This window comes from Carlito syrichta, unplaced genomic scaffold (assembly GCF_000164805.1).
Source record: "Carlito syrichta isolate Samal-C Ts95f unplaced genomic scaffold, Tarsius_syrichta-2.0.1 Scaffold142976, whole genome shotgun sequence".
NCBI classification, from domain to species: Eukaryota; Metazoa; Chordata; class Mammalia; order Primates; family Tarsiidae; genus Carlito; species Carlito syrichta.
This window is the reverse complement of record NW_007087072.1, coordinates 125,434-136,789: the sequence shown is the minus strand read 5'-3', so window position 1 is coordinate 136,789 and position 11,356 is coordinate 125,434. Positions and strand designations below refer to the sequence as shown.

General features: G+C 43.1%; 1 protein-coding gene across 6 annotated transcripts in view; it reads left to right on the top strand.

The window, feature by feature from the left end:
- GNB1 (G protein subunit beta 1) overlaps window positions 1-11,356 on the top strand; it is a 58,280-nt gene that overhangs the window by 14,224 nt on the left and 32,700 nt on the right. For all 6 annotated transcript variants that reach the window (XM_021708585.1, XM_021708588.1, XM_008050113.1 and 3 more), the window contains one exon: window positions 9,810-9,912. In XM_021708585.1, coding sequence (XP_021564260.1) covers window positions 9,856-9,912 — 57 coding nt within the window. In that variant the 5' untranslated portion in view covers window positions 9,810-9,855. The remainder of the gene's footprint in view (window positions 1-9,809; window positions 9,913-11,356) is intronic.

The window sequence follows — 11,356 nt, the reverse complement described above, 5'->3', positions numbered from 1 at the left end:
GAACCTGCGGGCTCAGGCAATCCACTCACCTCAGCCTCCCAAGGCGTGAGATTACAGGCTGAGCCACCGAGCCCACCTAGTAAACAATTTTAAAAGTCAAATGACTTGAACAGAGAATATTTGGAGATAGCAAATAAGCACCTAAAAGATGGTTAGAATTGTTAGCCATCAGGAAAATGCAGGTTCCAACTGCAGTGACATACTCTTGCACATCAGTTAGAGGGACCAGGATATGGAGTGTTGGCAGGGGTGTGAACAACCCAGGTGTGAGGAACTGTATTCTCCATGCTGCTGCTGGGAATGCTGGCAATGTGAACCTGCATAGCCACTTTGAAAACAGTTTGGTGGCTGGGCTCGGTGGCTCAAACTTGTAATTCCAGTACTTTAGGAGGCCGAGGTGAGAGGATTTCCTGAGGGGTTTGAGGCCAACTTGGGCAACTTGGTGGGACCTTGTCTTTACAATAAATCAAAAGATTAGCCAGGTGTGGTAGCACACGCCTGTAGTTCTAGCTACTTGGAAGGGTGAGGCGGGAGGATCGCTGGTGCCCAGCAGGTGAGGCTACGGTGGCCAGGAGCAGCCCCTGCACTCCAGTCTGGGTGACAGAGTGAGACTCCAACTCAAAAAAAAAAAACAAAATTCAACAGGTTAGTGGTTACCTGAGCTTGGGATCTGGCTGGAAGGAGGGATAGCAGGAACACAGGGAGACTTTGGGAGTTCATGGGTCTGTTCAGTGTCTTAATTGTGTTGATTTCATAGGCATTCAGATACCTTAAGATGTATCAAGTTGGACATGCTTATTGTAGGTCACATCTTGATAAGAGTGTTTTAAGAAACTAAAGTGAAAGACTAGAAAGCACTGTCAGTAGCATTCGCATCTGTCTGATGAGCTCCTGTGTCGCACTGTTTCTCATAGTCTTCATTTCTGCAAAAGGGCCTACTTCCTTTCACTGGGTAGAAAGTGTGGCAGGTGAAGGAGGAAGGAGTTTTCTAATTATTTGATTTTTTTCAGGTTAAAAATTCTATGACTGCTTTCATAATGAATCATACTTAGCATTTGCAGTGTGTCAGTCATGGTTCTAAGAGCCTTATGTGGACGCTAATTGAATCCTCAGAGCTTTAGCAGTGGGAACTATGATTGTCCCCACTTTCAATCAAAAAATGGAGATTAAAGGTTAGGGGACTTACTGGAGCTCACCTGGTGATAAGAGATAGAATCAGGACTAGAACCTTGGGCTTGTGACTTTCCAGCCATGGATGTCACACTGCTTCCTGCCATCAGAGGTATAGGATACCATTGGTCCTGCCTAGGTAGACTGGGCATGCAGATGCTGATAGAAACACTATTTAGGGGGAAAGCCAATAATGTTCATCATAGTTTGCAGAGAAGCAACTGAAACAACAAAGGTGATTTCTACACACTGGTTTGTGCACGGTATGACCCGCTATGGTCCTCCCCAGCTGGAGCATTTATAGGTCCCATAAGAGGTGCTTGGAGTCGTCCTCTGTCATGTGTGCTGCATGGTTTTCAGTTCTCCTTCCTTTCCCTGTGAGCTCTTCCTTCTGGATGGGTGCCATCATTTTGCAAGACTCTCAGCAATGCAGTGTAATGATTGGCTCTGAAGTAATTAAAGTGGTATTTCCTGTTTGACCCAACATGTTTGAGGTGTTGTAGCTATCGGATGATGTTTGATTGCCTAGTATGTGCTAGGTTTTGTGCTAAACCCTGGAAGCAAGAAGAGGCCGTAGGCTAACGAGGGCAGCAGAGGGAGAGCACAGTGGAGGAACAGGTGCTTTTGTGATGCTTGAGACATAAGCCTTCGCAAGAAAAAGACAGTGGGTGTTGCCAGTGATTCCAGAGTTGAGAGGGACTGAGGGGCAGGATCCTTGGCTGCCTGCATTCTGGCTTCTCCCTGGCTTTCAGGACCGTCCCTGAGCTGTCCCTCTCCAAGTGTGTCCTCACCTCACACTGTTCCCTAGTTGCCAGCATCTGCTGGGTGGGGTGAGTGAGTTGACTGTGGCATGACGTGGTGACAGCCGGAGTCTTGACTGTCTTAGTCTGTAAAGTCCCCTCCATCACTCTCTTTCATAGAACATGCTGTTCTGTCTTCTGTTGTTCTAGAGATTTGGTCAGATGGTTTTTGGTGAGACTGCTTCATAGACACAGTCTTAGGTATGATACAGAAAATTGCTACCATTAGAGAAATTCGCATCCCAAACAAGGACAGCAGACTCACACTCAAGTGTCAGCCCTTAGGGAGATTGTGTCCACGCAGGGCAACCCTTGCCCTGCCCTGTCCGCATGCTTCACCCATTTAGTGCCTGTGTAAGTTCTCACCCTCTGAAACTCCCTCATGGTTCCCCTATTTGTCATCTGTCTCCCTCAAACTAGAATTCAGCCTGTTATCTTGCTCCCTGCTGTGCTGAGGCTCTGACAGTGCCTGACAGAAGGCCTGAAGAAGACGTGCCAGGGAGAGCATCTGGTGCATGCCACTCTGTGCCTTCCTTGGCTGCCGTGTCTGTGATCAGCTGCTGTACATCCATCCTGCTCCCTGTGACTGCTCATAGTGTTGTGAGGAACGGTCTGTAAAAGGAAGGCCTGAGCACTTTCTGCTGCCCTTTGGATTTACACAGTCTTAATTTTGGAGGTTAACCTGCATTTGAGAGTGGAAGAAAAATAGAAAAGCTGTTGAAATTGGCTTAGATTCATCATGCAGGCTCTAATCTCTCAAAATGCTTAGTTGTGGAAGTGAGCTGTGAGGCCCATCAAGTGAGCAAAAGCCTGAACCGGTGTAGGACGCAGGGAGGGGCCTCTGCAGGGCCAGTTTTGATTTAGGAAGTTTCAGAGATGCTACCACTGTTCCATGCAGTGCCACACAGGAGCCCAAGGGTGTGCAGGCTGCTGGTGACCAGACAACTCAGGACTGCCCTGCTGCTTGGTGGGGAGAGCAGGTCTGCTCTGGAGACTGTGGTACTCCTTGTCCTTGAGGTTGTTCTGTTGAGAGGGACGCTTCATAGTTAATCTCTGTAAGGCTGATGGGATACTTTCAGATGGGTTGTCTCATTTAATTTTCATTTTAGCCCTGTGCTGTAGATAACACCATTCTAGTCTTGTAATAAACAGACCAGATTGAAAAGTGAGTTGGTAAAAGTCATAATTTTTTGTGTGTTGCAGAACCAGAACTTGAAAGTACTTTTTGATACCTGCACCCCATTTTGTCATCAGCAAACTTGCAGCCTGAGTGCCATTGTTGGTGACTGTATAATGGCTGCAAAGCCCTTCCTAGCCTCTTAGGGGTCTGGATTAGAAGGGCGCGGGGTTGCTGCATTTGTCACAAAGTGGTGGAGGTGCCACATAGAGCACATTACATTGCAAATGTGAATGTTCTAATTTTATGATTAGTTAGCACATGACTCACCAAGGTGTTGAGTCTGAGGTCGGGGTAGGTCCCTTCACACACTTGCTTTTAAGTTACTGAAATCTCTATGAAAAGTGTTTCCAAAACTAGTTCTAAATACAAGCTAATGCAGATGTGGGTCACACAGTAGAACAGACATGAGACCTCAGCAGGTCTTGTCTTAATGGATTAGGTGTGGGAGTCCTCGGAGTCAGCACAGCCAGAGCTTAGCCTGTGACATTGGCGCTGGAGGAGAGAAGGAGCCAGGCCAGGTAAACCTGATGGTGGGGTTTTCTAGAAGGTTTGGGGAGACTGAGGATAGTGACGAGAAAAGCAAAAGCGATTAAATGTAAGTAAGATTTTGAAAATATACATTCATGTTTTAATCTTCAAAGGCAGCTATATTACCGGTATTTGGAAATGGTATAAAAAAAACTACCAATAATTTTAATAAAAATGCTGTGTCTTTTAAAGTATCTTTAAAGTAAGTATATTTTTGTTCTTCTAAAACAGCTAAAATTACTACATGCAACTTTATCTTGTTTTTCATTTAGTATATAATAAGCGTTTTTCCAGATGATTACATTGTCTACGTTGTTTTCATTATTGTTCTCAGTGATATGTTATAACTCATCCAATAACTTTAAAAAGTTAACATTGTGGTTTGGGAGACTGAGGCAGGAAGATTTCTTGAGGCTAGGAGTTCTAGACCAGCCTGGGCAGCAAACATAGCAAGACCCCATCTCCACACAAAAAAATTTTTTGAATTAGCCAGATGTGGTGACATGTGCCTATTGTTTTGGCTACTAGCAAAAAAAAAAAAAAAAAAAATTAACTATTTTTTTTTTTTTGAGTTGGAGTCTCACTTTGTCGCCCAGACTGGAGTGCACTGGCCACTCCTGGCCACTGCAGCCTCGACCTGCTGGGCTCCGGCGATCCTTCCACCTCAGCCTTCCAAGTAGCTGGAACTATAGGCGCGCGCTACCACACCCGGCTAATTTTTTTTAATGTATTTATTGTAGAGATGAGGTCTCACCAAGTTGCCCAGGCGGGTCGTTAATTAACTATTTTTTTAAAACCAAAAAGTAGGCCGGGTTTGGTGGCTCAACATGTAATGCCAGCACTCTAGGAGGCCAAGGCGAGTGGATTGCCTGAGCCCGCAGCTTTGAAACCAACCTGGCAACTTGGCGAGACCTCATCTCTACAATAAATAAAAAATTAGCTGGGTGTGATAGCGCGCACCTATAGTTCTGGCTACTTGGATGTCTGAGGCAGAGGTGGAAGGATCGCCGGAGCCCAGCAGGTTGATGCTGGGGTGAACTGAAAAAACAAAAAGTACAGAGAAAAAATTTAAATACAACTTTTTGTGGCAAATGGTGGTAATCAAACTATATTTATTTTTATTTTTTTGAGTTGGAGTCTTAGTCCTTCGCCCAGGCTGGAGTGCAGTGGTACACTCATGGCCACCCCCAGAGTCAACCTGTTGGGTTCTGATGATCGCTCCGCTTCAGCCTTCCAAGTAGCTAGAACTACAGGCGTACGCTATCATGCCTGGCTAATTTTTTATTTATTGCAGAGATGAGGTCTCACCAAGTTGTCTGGGCTGGTCTCGAACCTGTGGGTTCAGACAACCCAGTCCCCTCGGCCTCCGAAAGTGCTGGGATTACAGGCTGAGCTACTGAGCCTGGCCACAAACTATATTTAAAGGATAATGAGAAGAATAAAAACTGTCCTCTATTCTGTGTCTTTCTCCAAAAACAATCACTGTCAACATCTCATGTGTCTAGAAGAGATACCCCTGACACTGGCTTTGGTGATTGTTCTTTCTATGTATGCAAAAGAAAGCGCTGTGCTTTGTATGCTGTTCTGTCCTTGTTTATTTCACTTGCGCCTTCACAGGAGAGTGAGCTAAAGAGCTGCTGGGAGGACTTGTGGCAAGAACCAGAAAGTTGTTTGCTTCCCTTCAGTTCGGCTCTGTGGGCGCTGCAGGCCCTTGTCCCTGGGGAATGAGACAGCCTATTGTGTGGTCCTGCATCAGGCCAGTGCACTGTCCCTTGCACAGGGTGCCTGGGGCTGTGCTTCTGTGGTATGTGCCCATGTCCCACAGAGGTGGTCTCAATCAGACCATCTACAAAATGCATTTTTAGATTTGATTCTTGAAAATACACCTTGAACGTGGAGACTAGATAATATAATTTCTAAAGTGTTCAAAACCTGACAATAGATTTCTCTTTCTCACTAGTCCTGTGTATGGATTAAAGAGGGTCTTACAGGAAGCTTACTTTTATTGCTACTGGAAATAGAAATACCTTTTTAAAAAATTGATGCAGGCTTTGAATCTCTTGAGAATCACATGTGAGTACTGATTATGGGAAGGAGCTATAATCAAAAGGCATTTCAATAATTTCCGCTGTTTTCTAATGAAAGAGAAATAGATGTGGTTTTGTTCTTTTGGCATGTGACTAAAGATAGAAGTCAGCAAGTATCGGTGTTATTCTTCTGCATTAAGTTAAATGGAACTTCTCATTTTAAAGACACTGAAGTTTTTGGTAAATTCAGTTCTCAAGTCCCAAGTAATATAGCTGGGTGTTTATTTGTGCACATATTCTTCTATATGTGAAAAGAACATCTAATTAAAACAAATAATTAAGTTTAAGATTTCAAGTTATCCCACTTAATACACCCCCTACACCCCCAGTCATAAGGAACATGAGTTTTGAGGCATCTCATAAAATACTTACTGTTTGACTAAATCCCAGAAGTTTGTTTTTAATTCCATATTGTAAAAATTAGGATCAGAAGTTGTATTTGTTGACCAAAACAGTTTAATCCAGTGTACTTTGTAACAACATTAACTTATTTTTCTTTATCATGTTGATTTTGGAAGGATTGAATAAAGCCGCTACTTTACAGACTAAGGAAACAATTCTCTAATACATGTGGGGAGTATTACTAGAATAAAACTACCCCTAATTCTGCAAAGTTGTGCATGTAATGTCTTTTGATCACATATAAACCCAGGTGTCTAACAGCAGAGCAGGCAGAAGGAATCAAGGAGTACTTCTGCATAGCTTCCCGTTGACTTTCCCTCTTGGTGTGGGCTGGTGAGGAATTTCCCCAGCTAATTTAATTTTGTATTCCGTTTTCACTTTTCATTATTTCATACATCAATGTTCATAAATTGCAGTCTGTAGAATTTGTACATGAACTAGAAGAATTAACCAGCCCTATCCCATAACAATAAACTGCCATCGATGTGTGACCTTGCCCACTGTGATTCCAGCCATGTGCCATTTGTGCAGGGATGCCTGGGCTGTGCTCCCTTGAGAGCCTTCCTTGTGATCCTTACAGGTACAGGCTAAATGTGGATTAAATATCCACTCCAGATAATACCTTTGAAACAACTATTTGGTCCAATACCTTTCTAAAGGCCCCCTTGTCAGGCACCTTCCTTCCCCGGAGGTCAGTGACGGCAGGCCCTGCCTTTTGCTGTCTCCTGGCCCATGTGCCCATCCAGGCTCTCGTGAGCCTCAGACTCTTGTCATGGGCTGCGCCTTCTAGACTGTCTTGGGGTTCTGTGGACTTTCCTCTAAGGTCAGCACTAGACTTCTGATGAACTGAAAATGTATTTCTGACTTGTGGGAAACTTCATGGGTTTCCTCATCTGTCATGTAGGTGATTATATATGGATACATTTACAAAAATAAAAAGAGTGGGATTTTTTCCCTTCAACTTGAATATTATCCCTGTATATTGCATGAATGAGATTTTTGCATATTTCCATGAGAGTAAAAAATATACTTGCTTTAATTCTTAAGCATAAGTGAACATAATATAAAAATATATACTGAATTACTTGTGAAGAATGCATTTAAAACTATTTAAAATGTGTTTTTATTTGTAAGACAATTATAAGAAATTGGTTATTATGCTTACTGTTTTGATCTGGTGGTAAAGGTATTCTTAAGAATTTTCAAGTACTTTAGCTTTTTAAAACTGAATGAGAAAAAATTGTATAACCTGCTGTTCCTTTAGTGCAATACCATAAAACTCTGAAATTAAGACTCATTTTCAGTGCATTGTTGGAGATTACAAATAGCTATTTCTTGAACTTGCTTAATCCACAATAAAGACATATTATTGCCATTAAAAAAATAGTAGCCAGGCGTGGTAATGCACGCCTGTAGTTCTAGCTACTTGAAAGGCTGTGAGGTGGAAGGATCGCCAAAGCCTAGCAGGTCAACATTGGGGTGGGTGAGTGTGCCACTACCCTCCAGGCTGGGTGACAGAGTGAGACTCCAACTCAAAAACAAACAAACAAAAAAGGTCAGCACTAGAGAATTTGACATGACTCTTGTTTTTCTCAGGAGTTTGGCTGTTGTTTACTGGTCCTGTTGCTTAAGGTCTTTGGCACCTGGTGAGCTCAGCAGGGCAGCTAGCAGCATTTGTGTAACTAGGAAATGAGGGTGGGCGCAAGGGCAAAACTGCTGGGGAGAAGTTTTCCACCACCCCATGCCTGGAGCTCACACATTGTAAAGATGCTTATTATGGGGAGAAATATTTTTGTTGTCATCAGTAAATGTACATTAAGTGTCTGTAATGTAGATCATATAATAATGATGTTTGAATGCCTTTGTGTAGAATAAGAAAGTTTAGGCCAGTAGCTTTAACAACTAGGCTTTTTGGGTAGTTGAGATAATTTCCCTCAGGTGTGTTTCTATCGCCCCAAAAATAAAAAACTACTGTCAGTTAAATATAGATGTATATTATATTAACCCTATGACTATTACACAGAAGTTATAACATTGTTCCCCTGTGTAATTTGCATAGGAAATTGGGGTCTTGCATAAGCCATGTTTGCATGTGGGAACTAATTATATTCTTTTTTTTTTTTTTGAGAAAGCAGGATTTGTTGAGAGAACATAAAAGCTCCCACAGTGGGAGGGGACCCGCAGGGGTTGCCCTAATTATATTCTTAAGTGATTAAAGATGTTGGTAATTATATCTTCAGCTTTGTGATACTTTGGTCATGTTTATGATTAACAGCCAAGATCTTGCTCAGAAATGCAACCTCCATTTTTTTTTTTTTTTTTTTTTTTCTTACTTGGAGTCTCACTCTGTCACCCAGATTGGAGTACAGTGGCCGCTCCCGGCCACCGCAGCCTCGACCTGCTGGGCTCCGGCGATCCTTCCGCCTCAGCCTTCCAGGTAGCTGGAATTACAGGCGTGTGCTACCACACCCGGCTAATTTTTTTGATTTATTGTAGAGATGAGGTCTTGCCAAGTTGCCCAGGCGGGTCTCGAACCCGTGGGCTCAGGCAATCCACTCACTTCAGCCTCCCAAAGCGCTGGGATTACAGGCTGAGCCACCGAGCCCGGCTGCAACCTCCATTTTTTACATTCTCTTGGGAAAATAAGTTTGTTTAACAGTATAATATTGTTTTGACTCTGATTTCAGAAATAGTGTCTAGTGTGACTAGGGTGGGCGGCTTGCATTGAGCCTGATTTAGCCTGTACCTGTAAGGATCAAGATGTTGTTTCTGAGCCTACTGGGATCTCAGGCCCATTTTTGTAGAAGAACGTGTTATCACTGAACCAAAGGACTGCTGACACCCCACCGTATGCTTTTACGATTGGTGTGTGAGCATTTTGACATCGTTTGACCACTTAGGGATTCATGCTTATTGATACAGCTCTGAGATACTGGGTTGCCAAGTTGCCACTGTCCTGCTCCCTGAAGTGACTGCCCTAGAGTTTTCATGTGGTAGCTATTCTAAATGTCAGTCTTATGCTCCTGGGTTAGCAGGGAGACTCAGATTCTTTCATAAAAAATGCTTAGCAGTGTTTTCTTTCTGTAAAACTACCATATTTTCAGTAGTATAGTAGACATTGTCATATTCTACAAAGCCAGTAAATAATCATAATTATATTTTATTTACTTGGCCTTACATAGGCATTTTGTAAGTTCTGATGAATGCTAAAGGAAAGATCTCTGATTTATAATGAAATGATAGCTCTCAGATTTTTTTTTTTTCTTTTTTTTGAGTTGGAGTCTCACTCTGTTGCCCAGGCTAGAGTGCAGTGGCACACTCACAGCCACCCCAGCATTGACCTGCTGGGCTCCAGCGATCCTTCTGCCTCAGCCTTCCAGGTAGCCAGAACTATAGGCATGCACTACCACACCCAGCTAATTTTTGATTTATTGTAGAGACGAGGTCTTGCCAAGTTGCCCAGGCTGGTCTCAAACCTGTGGGCTCAGGAAATCCACTCAATGCGGCCTCCCAAAGTGCTGGGATTACAGGCTGAGCCACTGAGCCCAGCCTCTCAGATTTCCAATTTCCTTTTCGCACCTGCTTCATTAAGTTATTCCATAATTGTTTAGTTAATTTTTTGTGCTTATGTTTCTGTTTCAGATCTTGAGTTTCTTGAGGTGGCATTGAAGAGCACTAAGATCAGAAGATGAGTGAACTTGACCAGTTACGGCAGGAGGCCGAACAACTTAAGAACCAAATTAGAGTATGTCACTATGAGTATTTGTTTTTATTAATCATTTGGCTTTCAGTTCAGATGTTATCTGTTTTAGGAAAGATAGGTTACAGATGACTTACTTCTGTTTTAGGTTACAACTGAATCTTCCTTGGCCTAGTATGTACTAATTGTTAGATCCAGACACTTGGCCTACTACGTTGTTTTCAGAATTTTGGTTTCAGCATATTGTAATTTGTCATTTGAATATACATAAAGTGTCTCTATAGAGTTCATAAATGTCTTTTGCACTCTGTATCTTCACCATAGAAATGAGCTCTGTGATACCCTTGGCTACTGTATGGAACTGTGGTGTCTACCGCCCTCCCTTGGATCTTGGGACTATCAGGTTGATGGCTGGAAACTCGTTTAATAATAAGAATATTAACAACAATAGAAAAGTGTTTTAGGTGTGCCTGATGTATTTTTTTCTTCGTTTTGAAAGGGGATCTTCCCTAGAGATGATTATTGGAATGTACAACTTTGTTTTTTTGAGGCAGAATCTCACTCTCTCACCCAGGCTAGAGTACAGTGGCATGATCACTGCAGTCTCAACCTTCTGGGCTCAGTGATCCTTCTGCCTCAGCCTCCTGAGTAGCTGGAACTACAAGTGCACGCCACCACACTCAGCTAATATTTTGATTTTTTTTTGTAGGCCCTAGGTCTCACCATGTTGCCCAACTGGTCTCAAACTCCTGGGCACAAGTGCCCTTTCTCGGCCTCCCAAAGTGCCCAGACAGGAATGTACAACTTTTAATAGATTACTAGGTAAAGCAGTTATATTGAGTTGAAGATAAAAATAACTGTAATTAAACTGCACTAAACAAAAACTACCTTTCACAGAATTCTAAAACATTAAATTCTGGCCTGTGACTGGTAGAGAATGTCACACTACAGAGACAGAGTCCATGGACCTTTGTGAGGGAAGAGAGGTCTGAGGGAATGACTCCACCCCCTGTGAAGCAGGTGCTTTCATCAGACAGTTTATGCCCGTGTCTGTCCTCTCAAGAACACTATGATATGATGAGTAAGAGAAAGAGTTAGATTCCCCAGAAAAACCCAGGCTTCACTACGTCGATAGATTTTGTCCATTTGCTAAAAGTTTTCTCTGGGTTTGTTTGCATCTGTTGAACTTCAGCTATCCTTCAGGTGTCACTGTTCAGGAAGTTCATGGCATTTGGTGTGGTGAGTATAAGGATGAAGCCTAATTCTTTTCTTTTTTGAGTTGGAGTCTCACTCTGTCGCCCAGACTGGAGTGCAGTGGCCGCTCCCGGCCACCGCAGCCTCGACCTGCTGGGCTCCGGCGATCCTTCTGCCTCACCCTTCCGAGTAGCTGGAACTACAGGCGTGCTCTACTGTGCTCTACCATGCCCGGCTAATTTTTTGGTTTATTGTAGAGATGAGGTCTCGCCAAGTTGCCCAGGCGGGTCTCGAA